Below are 24073 nucleotides of genomic sequence, written 5' to 3'. Positions count from 1 at the left end.
GGATCACCTCTTCCAACAAGACTTAACCCAGACCTCTCTGTGAAGATAATTCGCAGTAGAGGACAGAGCGGTCACTTAACATTTCTTATAGTGACGTGTGCATTAGAATGACTTGTGGGCCAAATTCCAAACATTGCCTTTTTTGGGAAAATTGTGTGTCTGAAATTATTTGATTTTTTTTTTCCCTTAGAAAAACACACCAACTTTTTAAGCCCTAAGGCTGTAATAAGTAAGATGGTTTCTGGAACACAAATGGGCAAATAGTATGTAGAATGTCATTAGAATCATTATATCACTGTCACTGGTCCTGGGGTTGCCAGGCCTTTTCTGATTATCAGATGCAACAAATGACGTCCAATTTTATTGACCAGTTTGGCTTCAACGATGAGAAGTTTGCAGATCAAGATGACATTGGCAAGTGAGTATATTTTCCTGTTTCCCTGTCTCGTGCACTCCTCATTGTCATTCTCCTGGGCCCTGGGGACTCTTCCACATCCTTGTGTTAGAGGAGCCTGTCCTCCCGAGCGTCCCTGTTGTTCGGCCTGGCAGGCACTGAAGCACCCAAGGACAAGCAGAGATGAGAGTGTCCCTCCCGCCGAGAGGGGCTGCCACGGGGCCGGCCTCTCTCACAGAAGCTTGGTCACAGTCAGAGTTGCGGTTCATCCCCTTTCCGCTGTCGCGCTGGGAGAGCGAGTCCCTGCCGTATTCGGCGGGTTGGAGCGGGCACAGTCCCTACACGTCTGCAGCAGGCATCCTGTTGTGGCGGGAGCAGCTCACTGTGTGTGCTTGCCCTGGTTGACTCACCGTAAGGGGTGCTTGGGTGCTGGGAAGGCAGGCAGAGCGCTTGTTCTGGGGCAGGGGATGAGGAGCAGGGAGACGGGACTGAGCGCTGCTGGACCCAGTGAGTAAGAAATGTGTGGGAAACCCACACAAATGAAAACAAGTGGCCTAGCAGCTGGCCCCAGGAGAGGAGAGGTATTTATAAATGAAGTATTTCCGCGAGGGGGTATTCTAGCGCATTGAGAACAGAGCCGACTGTCAGACCGCTTCCCTCCCGGGGCACTGCCTGGTGGCGCACGTCTGCTCCCGGCGTCTGCGTGGCTCCTTGCTCACGGTTGGGTCCTCGTGGGTTGATGCCGGCTGGCGGTGCTGTCTGCTGTCACCAGTGGCAGTTTCTAGCATGTGAGAAGCTCTGATGGTACTGTGCGACATGCTGTGTGACTGCCGTGGATGGAGGTTTCACTGGGTTAAAGGCTGTCAGCTGCCCTAAGAATCCGCTTGTTTCGATCCAAAAAGAGCAAGAGCTGTCCACGTGCCGTTTGTGTCTGTACCCAGTGGCGCTCACCCCAGAGCCCCCAGGCCTCCCCTGTCTCCATTCTCAGTAAATGTTACTAGTTAAGAATCCATCTCTTTAAAATTTATATTGGGTGCTTGTAATAATGATTGACTAGAACAGATCTTGTAAGAATTCTTACTCAGAAAGTTACGTTTCCTGGGCTAGGAGTTTTTACCCCTCCTTTCTCCCTGATTATGCCATCTTACAGGATTGGGGGCATGTCTGTTCTGTGTTTGAATATGGGCATCCCTGGAGAAAGCTTTGACTGACAGCTCTTGGGTACTTTTCAATGTTTTGACTTGTTTCTTCTTTACAAATAGCCTATTTCATGGTCAAGTAAGTAAGGCCCAGAGAACCTTGGTTGTTGCTGTGGATGTTGAAAATCTTTTATGGGTAGGCTTTGGGGGTGTGTTTATTCTCTTACAAGGCCTCCCCGCCTGCTTTTCCACCCTGTATGAGTTCCTTAATACCAAAGGAAAAGGCATCATTTAATGCAAGCAGGTTTTGGTTTTTGTTTTGCCTGTGGTGATTTTAATGATAGTGCAAACATTTCAAATTTGAAAAGTTTCCTGAATAGTTGCTGTCAGTTTACAAGTAATTAATTATTCATTTACTTCTGTTTTGTTTACAGTGTTTCTTTCGATCGGGTATCAGACATCAACTTTACTCTGAATACAAATGAAAGTGTAAGTATTTATGTTTCATCTTGAGCTGAGGTGTCTAAGGGGTGGCCCGGGGGAAGTTGGGATCTGGCAGGGTGTGCATGGCAGGGTGTGCATGGATGCCGCACGTGCCGGGCCCCTCTCCGCTCCAGGGAGGCTGAAGTTACTTCACCCACTCACATCGCCTGTCTACTTCCTGTGCAGCCGTGGTTTAAGATGTGGCGGGGCTGAGAATGCCGGGGTCCCTTGTGATTGCAGTGTAACTTCTAAAGATCCCTGTTTGGGTCTAGCCAGCCGCCTTTTCCTTCAGCTGTATGTGAGCTAGAGAGAAACTTGGGCCGGATCAGGCCCGGCTTGGCGTGCCCAGGCAGGGCTCGGATAGCAGGTCAGCCCTATGAGCAGGTGACGTGGGATTAGTGTCGTTTGAGTGGGCACAGTCTTGATGTTTATGCCGATTAGCGTGAGAGACCCCGGTTTATCGGCCTAGGTGCAAAGGTGGGAGTCCTGCTCGGACTCGTGGCGCTCCTCACTGCTGAGCTGGACTGGTAAAAGCAGAGGAAGCCAGGGTTGCTCTCCTGTTAGGGCTGGTGCAGGACCGCATCTCTGGTGGTGGGGCAGGGGAGCTCTTGGAAGCCGCCTGGTGCTTTGCTGGTTGAGAAGGAGTCTGTGAGGACAGTGTAGGCTCCTATGGGCCTCTTGAATCCAATCTTTCGGGGGAACTTCACCAAAGTTTTGAATCCGTTCTTTTTGGGAGAGCTGTCTGTTGTTCCACAGAAGCTGACGTTAGATGCTTTTACGTTTTTATTTTGGTGTATGTGGTAGGCGCTGTCTTTGGAAGGAAATGAAGGGGGCACTTGGGGGACTTGGTCAGTTAAGCATCTGACTTGATGATTTCAGCTCAGGTCCTGATCTGAGGTAGTTATGAGATCCAGCCCTGCACTGGGCCCTGTGCTCAGTGGCGAGCCGGCTGGAGAGTCTCTGCCTCTCCCTCTTCCCCACTCATGCATGAGCACGTGCGCGCTCTCTCTTTCTCTCAAATAAATCTTTAAAAAGAAATGAAAAATGCAATTTATATTGGTAACTTTTGGAAAAAATAACCTGATTTTTAAGTGTGTTTTGTTCTTTTTCTCTCGTTTTTATTTAGGGAAATATTGCCTTGTTTGAAGCATGTTGTAAGGAGAGAATACAGCAGTTTGATGATGGTGGCTCTGATGAGGAGGACATCTGGGAGGAAAAGCACATCGCCTTTACGCCAGAATCCCAGAGACGGTCCAGGTGAGTCTACTGACAGTAGCAGTAATAGCCAGCACTTACAGTAGGTGACGGCGAGGAGACATAACACCGTACTTGTGCAAGTGTACCTACGTGATCTAGGGACCAGTGCTTTTGTCATGGTCAAACATGGCCTTGTTGGGTCACCTGGGTGGCTCAGTCAGTTGTGCGCTCTTGATCTCAGCTCAGGTCTTGATCCCACGGTTGTGAGTTCAAGCCCCGCATTGGGCTCTGCACTGGGTGTGGAGCCGACTTAAAAAGAGAGAAAGAAATGCTCTTGTTAGCTGATGAGAGGTGGTACCAGTACTCCTGTCTGCAGTGTGACAGTGTGGATGAGTCAAGGTGATGAACTTGAGAATCCTGGAGGTGTTAAGACATAGTCCTAAAGCGACATGACACAGCCTCTTCCGAGTGGGAGGCACTGCTGAGCGGGGTTGCGTACAGTGCTCTGAGTAGATAGTCCCTTTCCGGGAGCAGCGGCAGCAGCTGCGTCATGTGTGGTTTCCTGAAAGACTAAAAGCTTCCCCGGGAAAGAGAAAAGTTACTCTAACTTGGGGAGACAGCATCCTACCCATGGGATCCTTTGGGGTTAGTCCGGTTGGGTGTTTTTCCTCTCTGATTTGTTGAAGCGACTCCGGCCGGAGCCTACGGACATGTGCTGCGGTGCACACGAGTTCTTGTTCTGTCAGTGTCCGTCCCCACGTTCTTCATGCTCAGGCGAATAGCAGCTGCACCTTCATTTTTATTTCATTTATTTTTAATAAATAATGTTTCCACATGGCATACAGTTCGGAAAAAACAGGATATACAGGGAGAAGTCAAACCGCCTCCCAGCCCCTGTCCCCTGGCCGTTTATTCTCCTTGCTGAACAGAGCACGGCGCCACCCCCGCCTGTTCTCCGTGTGACCAGCACTTACGTCGTGTGTCAGGAAGGCTGCCGCTGTGGGTTACAGGAGCCCCAGCTGTGGTTCACACCAGAGAAACTTTGTCTCGTGATCCACAGCTGTTGGAGGTCATGAGCGCTAGCTGCTTTCCTCACGCCCACTTTCCCGTCTTCTCCACGTTGGCTCCTTACTCTGTAATCACAAGGCGCTGTAGCTCCGGACCAGGAAGCAAGAGACAAATCTTCGTGGTGAACTTTTTTTTTTTTTAAAGACAGAGCCCTTGTCAAACTTGTTTGTCCCCATTTGCTGTGAAATACTGGTCCTCATGTGAGTGAATTCAATAAATGGCCATTGCCTACTGCCATCCAGGCTCTGGGGGCAGACCGTCCGCACACGTTGTTCTGTTCTGGTGGTGCGGCACTGTGGTGGAGTGTGAAGTGTGGCGGTGAAGACAGTATCTGGAGGACGTGCGGAAGGAACACAGGATGATGAGAAAAGGCAACTTTTTATTATTTTTTAACAGCTCTGCTGAGGGATAATTGACTATAATGAATTTCATTTACATAGTGCGTTAAGTTTGGACCTATTAGTACACCCACGAATACATCCATGAAACCATCCTCTCAGTCAAGATCATGAACTTGCCCATCACACGCAGAAGTTTCCTCCTGCCCTTTTATATTGCCTTTCCCCCATCTGCTTTTTGTTCCTTAGAATGATTAGTGTTTTCTAAAGTCATATATAAATTGCACATTACCTACCTAATGTTGCCTCTTCCACTCAACATTATTTTGAGAGTCATTCGTGTTGGGTCATGTATCTTTTTTATGGTTGAGCAGTGTTCTGTTGAGTGGGTGTACTACCCACCGAATGGGTGAATTTGTTTATTCGTTTGCCTGCCGATGGACATTTGGGTTTCTAGTTTTGGGGTGTGATTCACTTGAGAATAGACGGTGGTAAGTTAGGGATGTATGTTGTGCACCTTAAAGCAACGGACCACTCAGCAACAAAACAAGAAATTATAGTGAATAAGCCAGCAGAGGAAATAAAATTATAAAAAGTATCTAAAAGAGGGCAAAAAATTAAAAGGCGGCTGGGACACGACCAGCAGTGTGAGAGCATTAAACCTAGGCAGCCCCATCAGGACTCATTGATACTGCTAAGTAAGTGATCCCCAAACCCCAGTTAAAATGAAAAGATTGTCAGATTGGATAAGAAACCAGGTCTAACATAGCTGCCTACAAGAACCGAAATATAAAGACAAAAATTGGTTAGAAGAAAAGGTAAAGAAAGCGTCTACATAATTAATAATAAGGCGGATTTCTGAGGAAAGGGGTGAAGGAAGGGTCATAAACAGGGTCAGGTCTTCAGGAAGACGTAATGCTTCAGAATGTCTACGTACCTAATAACAGAGCTTCAAAATAAATTCACGGAGCAGAAGCTGAGGAAACTGCAGAAGCAGCAGACAAATCACAGTTCTGGGCCCGTGATCCCACGCTGCTTCTCCGGTGACAGACAGTGGGCAGGAATCAGCAGACACATAGAACACGTAACACTGTCAGCTGTCGTGGTGCTGCTGGATGTTTGCAAAACACTGCACCCAACAGCAGCAAGGCAGGCCCTGTTTCCAAACGCACGCGAGCTCCTCATGCCAGGAGAGATCGTGTTTGGGCCATAAAGCCAATCTCCGTAAACTCCAAAAGTTCAAGTCCATCATGTTCTCTGACCCCGATGGAATTAAATTAGAAATCAGTAACAGACCTCTAGAAAACCTCCAAGTACGCGGAAACTAAATAGCCTGTGAGTTACAAAAGAAATCAGAGAGGATATTCAGAAGATAATTTTTTTTAACTGCTTATATTTAAAAAGTAGAAATCTCTCCAACCAATGACCTTAGCTTCCACCTCGAGAAACCAGAATGTAGGGCAAACGGAAAAGCAGTGGAAGGAAATGGTTGGCAGTCAGAAGCTGTTCTTTGAGAAGATTGAGGAAGTTGGTGCACTCCTGGGCGGAATGGTCAGGAGCAGAGGGAATGGCTCGGACCGGCGATGAGCCAGGCAGCATCGCTGCTGGTACTAACGGAATAAAAAGGGAATATTGTGAACAACTCTGTGCCAGTAATGCTGACAACTTAAGACAATCTTTGAAAGGCACACAGGCTACCAAAGCTCAGGTGCCCCTCCCCCCAAAAGCTAACCCAGATAGTCCTGTATCCGCTAAGTAAGTTGAACTTTTAGCTTAAAACGCCCCACATACACACAAAAACTTCAGGGTCAGATGGCTTCTCGGGTGAATTCTACCAAATGTTTCAGGAATTAGACCAGCGTTATAAAAGCCTCTAGAAAATGGAAAAGGAGGGAATAGTGCGCATGTCATTCTACAAGGCCACATCGCTGTGACCTGATAACCAACGCTGACATGACAAGAAAAGTGACTCCGTTATTCTTATAATATGGACGCAGAAACTCTCATAATGTGGTTTTAGCAAATAAATGTAATAATAATACATCATGACAGAAATACTGAGTTGGTTTGACCTTTGGGGAGATGAAGCAGTAAGCATGTGGCTGAATCCAACATCTAACCCTGTTAAGAGTTTTTAACAAAATGGAGACGGAAGAGAACTTCTTTAATCTGATTACAGCTGCTGCAGTAAGCCTACAGCAGGCAGCGCGGGAGAAACAGGATGATGTCCCCCAAGATCTGGAACGAGACAGAGATGTGTGCTCTTACCACGGCTTTTCAGGATTGCTGCTAGGGCTTCTCACCAGTGCAGTAAGCCAAGAAAAAGAGAAGCCATCTAGATTGGAAAGGAAAGGGTAAAAATTATCTTTATTCACAGACAGTAGTTATTGTCAATGTAGAAAATTTGTTGAAATCTACGAAAAGATCATTAGAACAATTAAGTAGGTTTGGCATGACTGCATGGGACTAGGTCTGTAGACGTGTAGTTCTCTCCAGTTCCAGCAAACTGTTGGAATTGAAGTTACCAAGAACCCTATTCATAGGAGCATCAAAATATTAAATATGTAAGGATAGATCTGGCAAGATGTGTAAGACTTGGATGCTGAAAATTATAAGGCAGCTGAGAAAAATCAAGAATTGATAAATGTTTATGATTTGGAACTCAATATTGTTAACATGCCAGTTCTCCCCAGATTGATCCAGAATTGGTGGGATCACAAGTAAAATGATAATAGGTTTTTTTAGTAACTGTCGACAAGCTGGCACTTAAATGGAGATGAAAATGCAGAGGAGCTAGAAGAGCCAAAACAGCTTTCGTGGAGAATGGAGTTAGAAGACAACAGTCCCTGATTTCAAAATACAGTAATTGAGACCGTGTGATGAGTAAGACACAGTAGTTCCGGGCACGGAAAAGAGTATAAACTAGTAGATGTAGAGACAGCTGACTTGTGATGGAGGTGCAAAGGCAGTTCTATGAAGAAAGGATAGGCTTTTGAACAGACCCTTCTAGAACAGGTGAACATCAGTATGAAAATCAGTGAGCTCAGTGCCTACTTCTTACCATGTATACACATGGATTTCAAATGGATCTTCAAGTGTCAGACTATAAAGCTTCACTAGAAAATCCTTGTGACCTTGGGTTAGGGAGAGATTTCTGAGCTGGGACGCCAGAAGTGCTGTGTATGAAAGGAACTTTTCATAAGCTCAGCTTTGTCAAAATGAAGCACTTCTACTCAGCTAGTGACGCTAGTCAGAAGGGAGGGACAGCGCACAGACTCACGGAGGACATTTGCAGATCCCGTGCCTGACACAGGGCTCCTCTGGAAGGTGCATGAAGGCCTCTCAGGGCTCTGAAAGAATTAAACCAGGAACCTGTTATTTGACCAGTGCTAGAGATGAGAAGAGAGCCTTCAGGAGAGACGTGTGGGTGGTCGGTCAGAACTGAGAAGCAGCTCAGCATCTTGGCCGTGAGGGGATTGCCACTGAGCACCACAGTGAGACACCTCCAGACTTTGTTCGAAGGCCTGGGACGTTTGTGGACGCATCCCACGTGTTCGCGCAAAGCCAGGGGCTGGTGGCGAGAGCCGAGGGCAGAGTTAGGCGGCACAAAAGGCAGGAATGAGCCACTTGACCTGCATATGAGTTTCTCTTATTGGATCACCTTCGAGTGTCATGGATTTAGCTGGTGACAGATAGGCAGCATTAACTATTTTGGTTTCCTCTCCTGCCCCCAGCTCAGGGAGCACAGACAGTGAAGAAAGTACAGACTCTGAAGAAGAAGATGGAGCGAAACAAGACTTGTTTGAACCCAGTAGTACCAGTGCGGAGGATAAAATGGAGGTAGACTTGAATGAACGTAAGTCATCTTCTCTTCGTCTGTAGCAGTGGCCGCGTTAGGAATGTGTTTTTATTGTTTTTATTTTATATATATATATATATTTTTTTTTTAATTTTTTATAAGCATATATTTTTATCCCCAGGGGTACAGGTCTGTGAATCACCAGGTTTACACACTTCACAGCACTCACCAAAGCACATACCCTCCCCAATGAAGAATGTGTTTTTAAACGAGGCACTCGGGTCTGCAGGATGGGAGTTAGGTTGAAACACGGTCTTCTGAGACCCCTTGGAGGTGTAAGTGTTAGCACGGAGCCTGAGGGAAGGAGCAAGTTGTCCCTCTGAGGATGGGGTGTCTCTGGCAGTGTGGACACCCCCCAGTGTGGGTCTGGCTAGATGCACTGCACACGGGGCTGGGGGGGATGGGCGTGGGGGACGGGCGTGGGGACTGTCTAGCCTCTGGCTGCAGGGCCTGGGTGCCTGGCAGCAGGGTAGAGACCGGAGATACGGAAGACAAGGAAGGGCTGTGCTTGTGGAATCGGGAATGCACTGAACCAGAGGAAACCGCTTCCAGCTGAAACCATGTGAAGCAGGTTCTTTAGAGTGGGTTATAAAGCCCCTAACCCTGAAACGTGTCTGGCTTCAGTGCTTGCTTGTGTCCTGCTACTCCCTAAGAAGACTTGCATTTGCTGGCCTTTAAAAAATACCTGTTAACTCCTGAAAATTCAAATATATTTTCCTGTGGGTTGATATTGGGGCTTTCTTAGGGCTGACGGTGCTTCCTGCTCCCCAGGAAGGCCTTTATTGGACTCCGTCCTGGAGGCTAAAATCCAGCTCTGGGCGCCAGGTGGGCCTCACCACCCCATAGCTGGCCGGGACCGCAGCAGTAACCCACACAGCCCCACGGGGCAGACGGGAAAGTGAGAGCCATGGGGGAAAGAGGTTTGGCCTCTCTTCTCTCATTGCTTCCCCAGCCCTCTGTCTTCAGGAGGAGGAAATGGGCTCTTCTCGCTGTAATTCAGTTCACGTCTACATGCCTTTGTCACGCACGGGCTGTGTACGGGTGTGGTGCACAGACCCTGTGTCTGGGGCTCTAGAGTCTCCTTAAGGAAACGGAGATTGCAGTAGCCTCTGGGGTGCTCCTGTGGGAAGCTCATCTCTGTGCAGCCCAGCATGGTGTGTGGTGAGAGCACATGAGCAGACACCTGAGTTCACCTGGAGGGACACATCTCTGAGGAGGTGACGCTTAAACAGACCCGCGGGTTAGATCCAGCCTCAGCTGGCGGCCAGGGCAGTGAGGCTTTAAGGCTAGAAGTGAGCAGCCAGATGAAGGGAGAGGTAGAGACATGGGCGGGAAGGGTCCCAAGCCCAGGATCTCTCGTGCCCACGGAGCTTGGGATGTCCCCGCCGTTCACCAGCCCAGAAGCTCTAGGCGTCTGAGGTTGGAGTTGCTTACGGAGTCTTTGTTGGTAGGCATGTTTGATTAAGTCGGGGGCCGTCTGTGATTCCCTTCACTTCCTGCCTCTTCCTCCTAGGAGGGTGGGCTGTGTGGTTGGGGTGAAGGTTCCAGCCCTCTGACCACCGGCTGGTTCCCCTGGCCACCAGCTCCATCCTGCACCCCGTCCTGAGGCCACCAGTCATCTCTTCGGCGCACTACTCATACCTCGGAGGCTCCGGGGGTTTGGGTGTGGTGGTGCTCGGGCCTCGAATGTGTTATTTCTTCTCACATCACCAGAAGCCTTCATGTTGTGCTAATTAACTACCCTGGGCTGCTGGGAGGCCACTAAGTATGAAATGGGGCCGTGACTGGATCGGGAAGCATTTAAAGTTTCTAGTTGATTGCAGTTGGATATCCAACATTCTGCTTTTTCTTTTTAACTTTTTATTTTGAAATAACTTTGGATTTACAGAAAAGTTGCGGACGTTGATTGTCTAGGGAGTGGCTCTTCCTCCCCATGTTAGTAGAATCTTGGTACATTTGCCATCCGCATGTTCTTTTATATGTAGCTTTGCATCCTTGTGTGATGTATCTACTGGGGGAAAAAATCTTAGAAATGGAAATTAAGGAATTAAAGGAAACGTACAGTTTTAGAAGGCGATAGAAGTTACCTCACCACGCTATCCTCGCACGCGCTTGTGCTGTTTGTTTCTGCCAGCGGTGTGTTAGGGTGCCCTGTCCTCCCCCGCACCCCCACTCTGACCTTTGTCATTTCGAGTCTGTTTCTGAAAAATATCTTGGAGTGCCCTGAACTTCTGAAGTATTCTCAAAAGGAGATTTCTCCCCTCGTTTTAGCACCCAACTGGTCAGCCAACTTTGATGTCCCCATGGAGACAACCCACGGTGCTCCCTTAGACTCTGTGGGGTCTGATGTCTGGAGCACGGAGGAGCCCATGCCGGCTAAGGAGACGGGCTGGGCCGCTTTCTCAGAGTTCACGTCTTCCCTGAGGTGAGTACACGTGTGCCAGCTCCCTCGGCCTTCCCCCGGAGAACCGGGGCTGGGGTGTCGCCTTGATTTACTCCCGACGCGAAGGTGGCGCCACACAAGATCCCATGTCGGCACGGGGGAGCTCGCAACCCAGCTACGGATTACAAGGAAACCGGTCTCTGTCCTTCCTTGCATCCGGGATGAGCTGGGGTAGGCACTGGGCTCTGCACAGATGGCCGGGGGAGCCCGTGCTGACTCCTGGGGCTGGAGAAGCCCCACCGAGCTCTCAGGAAACAGGACTGAGGGGGATAGGAATGAGGTGGAGCCACGAACTCCGGCCAGGCACCTCTCTGTGGGGCGTTGAAAATGCGGAGCGTTTCGTGAACTTATCAGATAACGTGAACTTGTATTTCACTGGGAATTAGTCTGGTGCCATAAGTTAAGGGGCCTGACGGGGGTGGCTGTGAGTGCTGTTACTTGTAGTATTCTTGATAACAACAACCTGGCATTTCATAATTTTCCCAAATAATATTGCCACCATTTGAGTAGTAACCGTGGATTTGAGGTCTTACTAGGTTCAGTTCGACTTGCTAAACATTGTTCGTTTGTCTCCACCACCCCATTTGGGAGAGTGTGTTGCTTTCCCTGCTCTGACAAAGCAGTGCTTTTAACTCCTCACCGGTAGTAGGCCAGCCAGGGGCACAGACTGTGACGGGCCTGTGGTTGCCGTCTCCAGCAAACCAGAGAGCTGGCTCTGCGGCAGCTCTACGGAGAGCGCGGAGCGACGGGTCAGGGGCAGAAGTGAGCTTCGTGGGAAATGCCTCCCAACAATCAAAGATTATCTCACGGACTTGGCTGTGGCACCAGACGGTCGAGTTTCCACCTCTCACTCTCTGCTGTCTTTTTTTAACCGGGGGATGCGAGCCCTTGGTTCCTAGGAATGTTGTTGAAGCAGCTCACGTCCCTTTTCCTTTGTGCACGGGTCACGTTTCCTCGTTAAGTATCATTCAGGCCCTTGGGCAGTTTGGCTCCACATAAGTAGGGATTTTCCTAAAGTCGTCACTGCAAATACGGTTGATGGCACAGGTTGTCAGCTCCCGTTGTCCCAGTCCCGGGAGCCTGGTGACAAGGGGGAGGATGCGAGACTGCTGCCTTTGGAACCTTCTGCAAACCTCTGTGAGATCCCCGTGCTCCTGTCCTACTGAGTTAGCAGGAGATTTACCCGCGCTCACGGGCACCTCGATCTGTCTGTGCCTCTCTGACTGACTGCCTGTGCCACCCCAGGGGGACCAGAGCTGCTTCTCAAATGGTTTTTGTGAATCATGGTAACTGAGGGCTGTTTGCCATTGCTAACATCTGAATTTTCTCTTTCTTAAAAGTACAAAAGATTCTTTAAGGAGTAATTCTCCGGTGGAAATGGAAACCAGCACTGAGCCGATGGGCCCTCTGACTCCCAGTGTCGCCACGCTGGCCGCGCAGCCGGAAGGTGGGTGTGGCGTGTGGGGCACCGGCTGACCCGGCCTGCTGGCTGCTCTGCTGAGGCTGCTCATGCTGGGACTGTCTGCGTGGTTTTCTAGATCTAAAGATTTGTTGTCTCCACATAACAGTTCACTCAGCCAGTCTCGACTCGCAGGCCCAAGGGCTCGAAGGATTAGGGAGTTGAGATGGTAGACCTATGTCCGCAGGGCGGCTGTTGAAAAGAAATTGTGTATTGGTTCCAGAACCAGACATGGTGATTCTAGAAGGCATAAGGGATCTGTTACTCGTCCAGTCCTGTCAGTGCAGAAAAGAAGACTTGTCTTGGCCTGTGTGCCCAGTGTGACTGAAATCAGAATTAGATGTGTGTGTTTTGAAGCCCGTCTGGTGCCCAGTTCTTCTGTCACTTGGAGTTTGCTTTGCTGGAACACACATGTATGTCTCGGCTTGTTTTAGGATGGAAGACTGTTTATTTTCTTCTCACCTCTATGAACAGTTGAGATGGTTGAGGGTATCCGTGACGAGGGTCGTCATGTTAAACTGCACACGCTGTTCCTTGCAGAGGCCCTGAGCTCTTTTTAGCCTGATGAATGGGGCTTGGGAGGTGGGGGCAGGGAAGGAGAGGGATGCTGGTGAAGGGGGTGAGGAGTCAGTATGTGGAGGGGGAAAGAAGGAAATCCGTAGAAGAAGAAATGGGGCAAGGGCTGGGGTACGGGGGCCAGGACAAGAACCAAGGGGCAGGAAAGGTAATAAAACCAGTAACTAACATTGGTTTATTTGTTGTTCTTCTAAGCATTTTATGGAGATGAGCCCATTTGATCTCTCAGTTCTTTAGGTGGGTTTAAATAGCTTCTTTTTATGGATAAGAAAACTTGCCCTAGAGTGGAACAGCCATTGAGTGGTAGGCTGGGGTCTGCATTCTGGGTGTGTGACTTCAGAGCCGAGGCATCTAACCAGTACAGCATATGGCTCCCTATTACAGAACAAAGAAATAATCCACAAGGACCCATAAGAAAATAATTTTTAAAAAAAGGACCCAAGTGGGACCCAACTGAAAGGAAAAAGGACAAATGAGAATAGGACCCCGAATAAACTGTAAGCTCAGTACTTGCGGGGTGAAGTGGGGGGGCTAGAACATACCCGCCTGCCCGCTGCGCCCCAGGCTGGGGCCTGGAACCCCCAGAATGGGAAGACCAGCTGGGAGCAGTCGGCCTGTGGGTAGACTCTGAGCCGGGAAGGCAGGAGGGGCCCCTGGTCCTCTGCGGAAGAAAACCTATGGCAAGTGGGCATTTTTAAGAAGCCCGTGCCCGTTAAGAAGTGGCCGAGGCAGCAGGAGGTGGAACGCGGGGTGGATAGGTCTGCGCGGAAGGGGAGGCGCGCGTCTTGTCGGTTCTGGTCCACGTGACCGTCCGCCCTGTGTCCTGTTGTAGCGCCAGCCAGTGTGGCCATGGAAGCCAGCTCTGACGGCGAGGAGGATGCCGAGAGCACAGACAAGGTAACTGAGACAGTGATGAATGGCGGCATGAAGGAAACTCTCAGCCTCACTGTCGATGCCAAGACAGAAACCGCAGTCTTCAAAAGGTAACCAGGGCCAGAGCCTGCGGGCGGTTTCAGGTGTTTGCTGGGGGCGGGCATGGGGGGAAGCGAGCCTCGAGTGTTAACGTCTTTCATTGGACTCAGATGTGGGTTCAGGCATTAGCCTGACATCATTTAGCGTCTCTGTTCAGCCCCATGAATCTGAATGTAGAAAGGGAGAGTTTGGGGTTCCCGAGTACCTTTCCCCTCTTTCTAGTTAGTACTCACACTGTAGATTAAGTCTAGTGAGTTCAAAGTGCAGGAGAATTAAAAATGGACACGTCTGCAGCTGAGTGAAAACTGGCCCGTTGAAACCAGGGTCACTGCCCCGCACACCGTCTTCCCTAGACGTGATGCAGTCAGTAGAGCTCAGCAGCAGAAAGAGAGCCTGAACAGTCCGTTGGGAAGTTAACCTCACTTATAAATTCATGGATCGAAGAAGGATTACCGCTGGCAACTAGGAGCATGGCCCCGAAGGAGCAGCGACAGCACTTCTGGCGGAGCTGGGGCTACGGCGAGGTCGGCAGAGCCCTGCGGGGCAGGAGAGTTCGTGGCCCGGCCTGAGGGGAGTCCCCGGCGAAACACAGCCAGCACAGAAGGGGAGCACGGATTCCCCATGGGGGGCGCAGAGGCACGAGACTCCAGAGTTAAAAGCTAGCAAACCGAGTCCAGCAGGGTACTCTCGAGCCGCGCGGAGGACGAGCGCGGTGCAGGTGAGGGTTAGGTGACCTGGGGAAACGTGCCGAGGGTGAGTCACAGACCTGGCAGGAAAAATATCATTTGGACCTTGGGTTGATGGAATATTTGGGTAGAGGAATATTTGATGAAAATGAAAGCCATGTGCAACTTTTTGGCAGTCGAGGAATAGAAAGGAGCTCTTTGAAACTGCTCAAGGTGTGTTCTGAAAACCTGTAGTTGACTTGATTTCTTCTCGGTGAAGCACGAGAATTACGCCCCTCCAAGACGCGGCCCGGACAGTGAGGCGGGCCTACAGGCCCTGGCGGTGGTTCTAGCCCGCGCTGCCTCAGTGAAACTGAACCAGAGGCATAACGATTAAAAAGGCTAAAATGGTTCTTGCTTGTGTGTAGATTAGGATTTTCTGCACAAAGAATTCAAACAGATTCATGAACAAGTATCCAAATTACTAGGGAGGTTTAGGAGTATAAACCGATACGACATGTGCTAGATGCGGCACCCCGCCCCAAACTAAAATGTTAAGCCTCATCTGTAAAATTGAAAAGCATAATAAAGACCTAAATAAGTAGGGAAATATGCCATCTTTGTTAATGAGAAGATACCTGTGGCATTTTTTTTTTTTTAAGATAAGGTTTTATTTATTTACTTAATAGAGATCGCAAGTAGGCAGAGGGGCAGAACGGGGGTGGTGGGGAAGCAGGCCCCCCACTGAGCAGAGAGCCTGATTCGGGCTCAATCCCAGGACCCTGGGATCATGACCTGAGCCGAGGCAGAGGCTTAACCCACTGAGCCCCCCAGGCGTCCCACTTTGCCATTTTTTAAACAAACTAATGATAACATGAGCGCATTTGCAATTAGAATCCCAGGGGGGCTTTTCATAATGAAGAGGCTGATGGCGATATTCATAAAGAAGACCACAGAGCCAGACATAGCCAGGGTCCTTCTGAAGAAGGCAGGGAGGGAGGCATCACCAGGTGCGATCTCATGGGCCTGCTGTGCGGCAGACCCTGCATTTACAGGAACTTGGTGCCAGAATGGGGTTACAGTAAGGGAAGGGCAGACTGAGAAGTCGTAGTACCGCATCAGAGCAAAACAAAACGACATCTGTCTCAGCGTAAATGGGAAAGGCAAAACTACTACTTTGAGAAGAAAACATGAGAGCGTATCTGTGTAACTTAGGGGCTGGAGGGATTTTTTAACCATGAAAAAGCCAAACCGTAAAGGGAACGTTTGATGAATTTTCTTTAATTCCTGGTCTTCCAAATGAAAAAATGGAAAGACCCACCATTGCCTTCAAAGGAAGATTCAGGAACAGAATATAGGAAAAACCCAGTATCAAGAAGAAAAAGACAAGCTAATAATAAGTTTTAAATGGACAAAGGACACAAGCCGTTATATGTTGCAGAAAACAAGGAGCAGACCTGCTCCAGAGCGGGCCGGCCCTGTAAGTGAACGGGGTGTGCTGGTCGCGGTAATGAGTCTGTGCTCAGTCTGCTCATTCCTACCTCCGCTGTTGGAAAAGGTAGAAAAAGTGCAAAACCTGCTGGATCTTTTTATGATGGCATGCAGTCTTGATTCCAAAACCAGATAAGGATGATTACGGAAAACGGTCAGCTCGTATCACGTACAAACAAACTAAATGAAGAAATCCTGTAGAAAATATTTGCTCACCAAGTGCAAGTAGCATATTAAAAATAATCCACAACAAGTTAGGGTTTTCCCTGGACTGTCAGGAAAAACGTCATTTATGATGTGTTAACAGACTGAGGAGAAATCCTACGAGGTTTTTGAAGACGCTTTTGATAATGTTCCGTACCCATATATGATTGAAACAGAGCAAAACAGGGGCGCCTGGGTGGCTCAGTGAGTTAAGGGTCCATTTCTTGGTTTCGGCTCAGGTCATGATCTCTCTCAGATAATTAAAATCTTAAACACACACGCACACACAAAGCTGAGTGAAACAGGAACAGAAATGAATTTCCTTAACTTGGCGAAAGTTAAATACGAAAATACTAAAACAGAACTTCTACTTAATGAGGAAGTTGCAGGCGCTGGCATGTTCAGGTAAGGAGCAAATAAGATGGTCCATTGTCGCTCTTCCTGTGTAGTCCTGGACAGTGTCTGAGGAGGGAAGAACAGGACAGGTAAAGATCCGAGAGGAAGGGGTAATAATGATACCTACCACCAAGTCAGTTGCAAACTTCTGTTAATAAGAGTTCAGCATTGCTGCTGGGTGACAGATCCATTTTAAGCATCAGTAGCCTTTCTCTTCGTTGGTCATAAGCAACTAGGATGTATAACGAAAGGCAAAGTACCAGTCGTGAAGGACATCAAACTTAAGATAATTCCTAAATAATTAAACCCACGTATCTAGAGAGAAAACTTGAAAGTGCTAATCAAAGCAGTCCCAGAGGAAGAGTAGTCACGGGCGCCTGGGCAGCTCAGTGAGGCGTCTGTCTGCCTATGGCTTGGGTCATGATCCCAGAGGTCCTGGGATCGAGTCCTGTGTCGGGCTCCCTGTTGCTTGTCCCTCTCCCTCTGCCTGCCGCTCCCTGTTCGTGCTCTCTCTTCTCTGTCAAATAAATAAATAAATTTTTAAGAGAAGTCCCATGGAGGCCATAGTGGCAGGCATGGCAGCTCTGTGCAGAGGGCCGTCGTAAGGTGGAGTTGGGAGGCTCACAACATGGGGCACTGTGCCATCGACACCAGGAGCATGGATCTGACTTCCAGAGATAAATCCTGCGATATATGCTATTCAGAGCCGTTTCTGTCCCTCAGAATACACATACATCATGACTATCCATGTTCATTTTCTAAGAATGAAAGTAACACGTAGGAAGCACGTAGTTGCTTTCGTGGGGAGGGCGTGGAGAGGGGATAAAGAATCAGGAAGCCGATGACTTGGGTTGTCAGCAGATCTTTTTCTCCTTATAAATTGCCTAGACCCGTCCGAAAGCCACCCAGAAATCATCCCGAAGTTAGGTTTTTCATAAGCAAATCCAGGACAGGGCTCCGCTCTCAAAAGGATGGCCCTTCCCAGAGGGAGCCTCCAGCTGCCCTTGAGCTGGTTCTTGTGCTGCCTTGATAGTGTCAGAATGGGAAATGCAGACAGGATAGATGGCAGTCTGCCCTTACAGCCCACAGCCAACAATCCGAAATGTTTGCTGCTTGTCTTTCTCTGCCGGGGGCCATCAGAGGGCAGATAACCCTTCCTACACCTGGGATCCTGCCTGCACCTGCACCTGTTCCGGCCACCGTTCTCGGCTCTTCCTGCTCGTGCTGTACTTCCCACTGCTGTCAGAGGGCAGCTCGGGGAGGAGCCCGGTCTTGGTGCAGGCCCCTGGTTCCTTGCCCCTGTGGCAGGAGCAGCAAGCCTGATGGGGTCACTCCTGCAGACTTTGGATGCTGGGCTGGGCCCGAGGGCAAGAAGCCGTGACTAAAGACTCGTTCCTTCAAACAGGTTCCTTTGCCACCTCCTCCGAGTCTGCAGTTCTGCTTATGCGCAGTCGCGGGCATAGTAGCCCCCACATCCCTCATTTGTAGGAGTATTCTGAAACTCTTGTACATTTCTTTTTCTGTTTTGCACACTTGGCTTCAGAGTGTTGAAATCTTATCGGTATGTACAGTAATGCGGGCCGTTCTTCATCAGACACCAGCTGCATTACATCGTCCCTCTGGTTCCCTCTCGTGTGTGACCCTTTCCTTTCGTGATTTCCCAGTCACTGTCTGTGGTCCCTGTGGCCCCTCCCCTGCGCATGCTCAGCCCCAGGGCTTTACTCCATGGCCGCCATGACTTCCAGGGTCATTTGCATGCGCCTTCATCCTCCACGGGTGCCGCCCCCCAAGATGTCTAATGCTCCCTGTCCCCCTCTTTACTGCAGTGAGGAAGGAAAACTGTCTACCTCTCAAGATGCTGCTTGTAAAGATGTCGAGGAGAGCCCTGAGACAGCAGAGGCGAAGTCTGTGGGCCCCCGGCCCCCCAGCAGTACCCCAGAGCAGAGGTAACTCCCCAGATCTGCCCAGGCCCTACTCCACCTATGGCTGTTGTCTCCGGGGAGCTGGGAGGGAAGTCTGCACCGGGCGGGGGAGCAGGGGAGCTGGGTCAAACCCCGTGTCCTCGGCGTTCAGGCACTTCCTCAGCACAGGCCACGCTGGGCAAGGTGCCTGAGCCAAGAGCTCACACCTCCTTACCCCACAGCCAAAAACTGGGCTTTGGAGATTCGACAACATTGCTGGCTCTTTAAGAAGCTACTCAGAATTGGGGGGAAGGCCCTGTGGCGCTGGCACACCTGCCCACACACAGGGGCTCTGAAGAGGGGCTAAGTTGAGGCTGGTATTGAGCCGCCCAGGATGGGGGCCCCCAGCCTGCAGCAGCCACCGTCTCACGGGGCCCCTGAGGTCACCAGCCGCCAGCCACAAGCAGCGCTTGGTACCCCTTTTCCCATAATCATGCGCGTGTGACACACGGGGAGAGCCTTCCTCGAGACCCTTTTATAGATGGAGCTGAGTGGTCTCAACTCGCAGACGGTTCCCCTGTGGTTTCGTGCTTGCAGAGTTTGTCTTGGTTAAGTGTGAAAATTGCACTGCCAGAGCCGAGTGATTAGGAACGTGGTGGTTCCTCTCTGGTCGCCCAAGTCTATTGCTTAGACTGAGCCAGTGGTCCGAAGGGATAGGCCAAGCCAGAGCCTCCACTGCCGCTGAGGGCTGGCGCCCCGACCTGTGCGCACGGACTCGCAGGTAGAGCAAGGGCGGCCTTCATCGCTCTGGAGCTCGCGCCTGAAGATGAGGATGCCCTTGACGGCAAGGAACTGTGCTCAGCACTTCCCAGAGTTCCCTTTTTTGTTCTGTATATATCTAAGTTTGTGCATTCCTTCCATAAGGAATAAAGTAAACTTTAAAGCCATTTCAGAGAAGTTACACTTTCCCTCTCACCAGACCCCCACCCCCAAATCTTTCCCTTTGGGGGGTGACGACGTAACCAGAGGGAACCAGCAGGGGGCGCCCTCTGTTCACTGGTCGGCAGACCTCTTTGGTGATGCAAACCCCGCTTTTGTTTCTCTTGTGGCAATTACAGCCAGAATAAAGGGTTTGCTTCTGTGATTTAAAAAAAAAAAAAAAAGCCTTCTTGGTGTGTAAAGCAAATTAATGATAAGAGCTGTTTGATCATGTTGGCTCTGGTGAGGGCTCCGGGAGGAGGAGGCATGGGGACACCCCAGCCTTGAGGGCTCTAGCCCCGGCTGTGCTTCGAAGTGTTTTGGGCAAGTCACCTTTTTGCCCAGGGTTGTCAGTGGATGTTTTTTCAAAGGTATCCTGTAGGATCTTATTTCCAGTTATGTCCTCTCCCTAATTTCTGCCTACAAATTCCCTTTATATTGGGAACTGCTTTGAAGGCAGGACCGTCAGGTCTGTTCCAAGTTGGAGTTGCTGCAGGAGTCTGTTTCTCGGGCGTGAGTCATCCAGGAGGCTCTGGGGCCATTTCCTTGGCTCTCTGGAGGGCAGAATTCCGCAGTTTAGGGCAGCCTGCTTGCTTTTCTGCCCGTCTGGAGACGCTGGCGCGAAGAGCCCTGCCTCTCGGTCTGCCGGACTGAGGGGTTTGGGGGAGGACCCGGGACGGCTGGGGACGAGGACGAGGGCATCGCTTGTGTCCACGCATTGCTCCGTCTGTCCTTCCTCCGCCCGACGCACGGGAGTGTGGCGGCCGGTGGTGGAGGCCTGGGGGTGGGGAGCAGTTGCTAACACCCTCAGACATTGGAGGGCATGTGGAAAGGTGCTGCTGAGGAGTCTGGAGAGCCTCACGGGCGATCAGGAATCCCGCCTGGGGCGGCGGTGGAGGGCCGCTCGGACGGTGGCCCTGAGCTGCTGGGATGGCAGGGAGAAGGTAAGTGGTCTGCCGTGTCCTAAGACGTGTCCTAAGACCGATGTGTGGTCTGCCACGTCCCGTCCGTCCTAAGACCGATGTTCGGGAGCAGAGAGAGCCATTGGGACTTAACAGATGCACTCTTCCCCACATGGTTCCCGTCACAGCCAGGCTGTCGTGAGCCCTTGTCACTGAGTTGTGACAGATGCTCAGTGCTGTACTGAGTGACTCTCACGGCCACGGAATTTAATATTTTACTACCATGCACCGAGCACGTGCGATACCTGTGCTGGCCAGTGTGCTGGGCCCTCAGCACCTGTCACGCACTCAGCCACTTTCAGTGGGGCTTGTTGTCCCCCCTGCACAGGGGGAAGAGCTGCGCTGGGGGAGGGGAGAAAGAGCTCTTGGGACCGGCAGCTTGTGGGCAGTGATGGTGGGATCTGTACCCAGTATGTATGCTGGCAGAGCCCCGGTCCCCCTGGCTCTCGGACACCGTGATTGGAAGCAGAGTGTGTTGCCCGTGGAGCCAGCTTCCTGGCAGGTGTCTGAAGCCTCGGGCTTGTGAGTTGCGAGCTGGTCCAGAAGCATCTCTAAATGCCCTTTCCCGAGCCTGCTTTGACTGTGGAACTATGGAAAAGCTGCCAAGACTGACTTCCGTGCTTAGGCTTGAAGGTCGAATTTGTTTATCTCCCACCATACTGTTCACCTAACGTTCCCTTTTTCTTTCGAGGGGGAGGGAGGGAGGGAGAGCACACCTGGGGTGGGGGCAGAGGGAGAGGGGGAGAGAGAATCTTAAGCTGGCTCCTGACATAGGGCTCGATCTCAGGACCCTGACATCATGACCTGAGTCAAAATCGGGAGTCGAAGGCTTAACCAGCTGAGCCCCCCAGGCACCCCTACTGTGCCCTCCTCTGTGCTCCCAGTGTCAGCCCTAATAACACTTGCCTGGTGGGAGCACGCTGTTTAAGTTAACACCTGGTTTCAGGAGCTGGCCCTGTTCATAAGCCTTTTGTCCTCTACAGTCGAAGAATCCTGCTTATTCAAGTGAATTTTTATGTGGATTCCAATACATGGAACAAATAAAAAGCTCTTTGAAGGAAGGATTGAGCACGTGGCGTGTGGCAGGTCTGGGAGCAGCCGTCTAAAAACTGCTGACCTGCCTGCGTCCGTGCTTCTAAGGCGCCAGAGGGGTAGTTTCCCAGAGTCCCGCCCTGCCGCAGCTTCGCTAGCTCGCTGAGCGCCTGCGCGCCCCAGCCGGCTGAAGCTCGGAAGCCGGTAGAGCTCCTGGAGTTTCCGGTCCTTGCATTTGTGAGGCCTCCCAGGAAGTGGCTCCTGAGTGCCAGGCTTTGGGCTTGACTTTGGAGAACAATATTAAAATGAATGTTCCTGCCCTCAGGGAGCTAAATCACGTTCTTTTTTCCTTTAAGCACGTCAGATGTGTGTCTCTTCCTCCGCAGGACTGACCAGCCAAGCGTGCCAGGCGACACGTCCGTCAACGGCCCTGTATGATGAGTGACCCCTGCTTGCTGCTGACTGAGGACCGCAGGCCACCACCGCTCGGGGCCTCTGGAGACCTCCCCTGGAGTCCGCCAGGCCGACACTGCTGCACTCACTCTGCAAGGGATCAGGACCAGCAACCTTTATATTCTAGATTCTAGGACATTGTACAGAGAAATCCAGAAGTGTAAAAATATTGCACATTGACAAATACCAAGAATTTTTGCGTATGTTTATATTGTATTGTTCTAAATAATGGGTAGCCTGTGAAATAAGAACGTGCCGCCCATGTAATAATAGTAGTGATACTAGAGTTAAAATGGCTGTAAGAATAGTTTTATAAAAGTGAATACACAGATCTATTGTATTTGAAACATAACTATTTGACAATTATTAGTGTGACCAAAGTATTAGGCAGTTTTCATACATTTTTCACCTTGTACAAAATTCTGAATTCATTTCTCTTCCAGGCCGGCAAGGAGTTATAGGGTTGAAATGCCCTCTAAGTGTTATTTTGGTTGTTCTAACTTACAAACGTGATTTTGAATAAGAAATATTTGGTGTTCTTTTTATAACCAGTTTTTGGTAACTGTTTTCTGTATTGTTTTAAACGGATCAAAAAAATGTAAGTCTGTTGGTAGAGATTAAGTATTTATTGCTACAACTTAGTTGATAAAGTGATGTTCTTGTGAAGCCATATGTTCTGTTAAAGTCTTGTTTGCTTGAAATGGTTATTCCTGCAGGTGAAACACTAGACTATTGGAGTGTACATGGCTGGTGGTTTGAGTTATTTTGTTTTTCATTTTTCGTTTTTGTTTTTTGTTTTGTTTGGGTAGTTCCTCTGCCTTTTAACCCATTCACCAAAATTTACCTTGTTAACAAGCATCACCAATGAACATTTCTGAGCAGTTTGCATATTTAACACCCTAGACCCATCAGGCAGGCCAGTGGAGGGACGCTCATGCTGCGGACGCACGTTTCCACCTCGAAATCCGAACCTGGCACCCAAGCATGGGATTGTTCTCCTGTACCTTGTGAGGTTTCCATGCGTAAACCCTAAACCAGTGTATTTTTTAAGAACTGGTTTGTGTATATATATAGTGATTATGGATACTAATTCAATGTAATTTATAATTTTCTATGTCAATATAAAAATACATCACCGCCTTCCCAAACAGCCGAAGCAATATATCGTATATTGCCATATTGTCCTGGGAAAGGGTTCAATTTCTTCACCTCTTGCACTTTTAGATGCAGATCAGGTTTTCATTTCTGTAATAGAAGACTATTCACGTATTTTTACATCATTTGTTTGTCCTGACCAGTATTTAAAACCAAAAGGATATTCTGAATAATGGCCAACGATTTTTTTAGAACTAGCATCCCAAGCAGCGTGCCTAAACATTACATTGCATATGGAAATAAAAAAAGAATCAAATGTTTAATGCCTTATTTCTCATTTACTTTTCCATTGTAAATGGTGTAGAAGTTGTGTGAGGCCTCCCGAGGCTGACCTAGCCCTCCAGGACAGTGGAGTCAGCGGTGCGCCCTGGGACGGACGGCACGGGCGCCTCACTTGGCCTTTGCGCGCCTCCTCAGGAACCCTTTCTGTTGGGAGCTCCTCCCAGAAGAGACTGTCCTCATGCGTCCTCTGGAACCTAGTGCCACACTGGGGACAGGGCTCCTTTCGCTGGCCTCAAGGATGCTGACTCTGTGACACGGGACCTCGGGGACCGCCAACGGCAGATACGCTCTTGTCTCGCCTGCTGGAGAGCCTTGCTGGCCCCCGCCGGGGATGGCGCCCACTAGCTCGGCGCCGGTCGGATTTCTTGGGCTTCTCCATCCCCCTCCAAGGTAACCCCGCGTCCTGTGTGAGACCACCCACTGCTGGTGCCGGGCACCTGAAGTCTGTCTTTGGAGTCGTGTTTCATTTAGCTCGTCTTCTGGGGCGGGGAAAGGACTCAAGGGTGCGAAGAAGAAAGTCGGCGGTGGGTGTCCAGCCAGGGGCCAGGAGCAAGTACGCGCTCATTTAGTCTCGACTTCTGTTTCCGTGTGTTGGCCATACAGAACCGCGAGACTGACCCGCGTCT

The 24073-nt window shown here is 50.0% G+C and overlaps 1 protein-coding gene across 12 annotated transcripts in view; it reads left to right on the top strand.

The window, feature by feature from the left end:
* The window catches only part of PPP6R3 (protein phosphatase 6 regulatory subunit 3), a 139728-nt gene extending 116300 nt beyond the window's left edge, over nucleotides 1-23428 (top strand). For 4 of the 12 annotated variants that reach the window (XM_059399457.1, XM_059399504.1, XM_059399447.1 and 1 more), the window contains 10 exons: nucleotides 321-418; nucleotides 1968-2022; nucleotides 3143-3273; nucleotides 8354-8475; nucleotides 10750-10903; nucleotides 12262-12368; nucleotides 13789-13939; nucleotides 18228-18245; nucleotides 18511-18630; nucleotides 21944-23428. In XM_059399457.1, coding sequence (XP_059255440.1) covers nucleotides 321-418; nucleotides 1968-2022; nucleotides 3143-3273; nucleotides 8354-8475; nucleotides 10750-10903; nucleotides 12262-12368; nucleotides 13789-13939; nucleotides 18228-18245; nucleotides 18511-18630; nucleotides 21944-21995 — 1008 coding nt within the window. In that variant the 3' untranslated portion in view covers nucleotides 21996-23428. Of the gene's footprint in view, nucleotides 1-320; nucleotides 419-1967; nucleotides 2023-3142; nucleotides 3274-8353; nucleotides 8476-10749; nucleotides 10904-12261; nucleotides 12369-13788; nucleotides 13940-18089; nucleotides 18189-18227; nucleotides 18246-18510; nucleotides 18631-21943 lie in introns of those variants that run through there. The other 8 variants (XM_059399530.1, XM_059399486.1, XM_059399467.1 and 5 more) reach the window with 5 other exon arrangements.
* The last annotated feature ends 645 nt before the right edge of the window (nucleotides 23429-24073 follow it).

Source organism: Mustela nigripes, chromosome 1, assembly GCF_022355385.1.
Source record: "Mustela nigripes isolate SB6536 chromosome 1, MUSNIG.SB6536, whole genome shotgun sequence".
NCBI classification, from domain to species: Eukaryota; Metazoa; Chordata; class Mammalia; order Carnivora; family Mustelidae; genus Mustela; species Mustela nigripes.
Note: the sequence above shows the minus strand (reverse complement) of the source record. Positions and strands in the feature narration are given on the sequence as shown.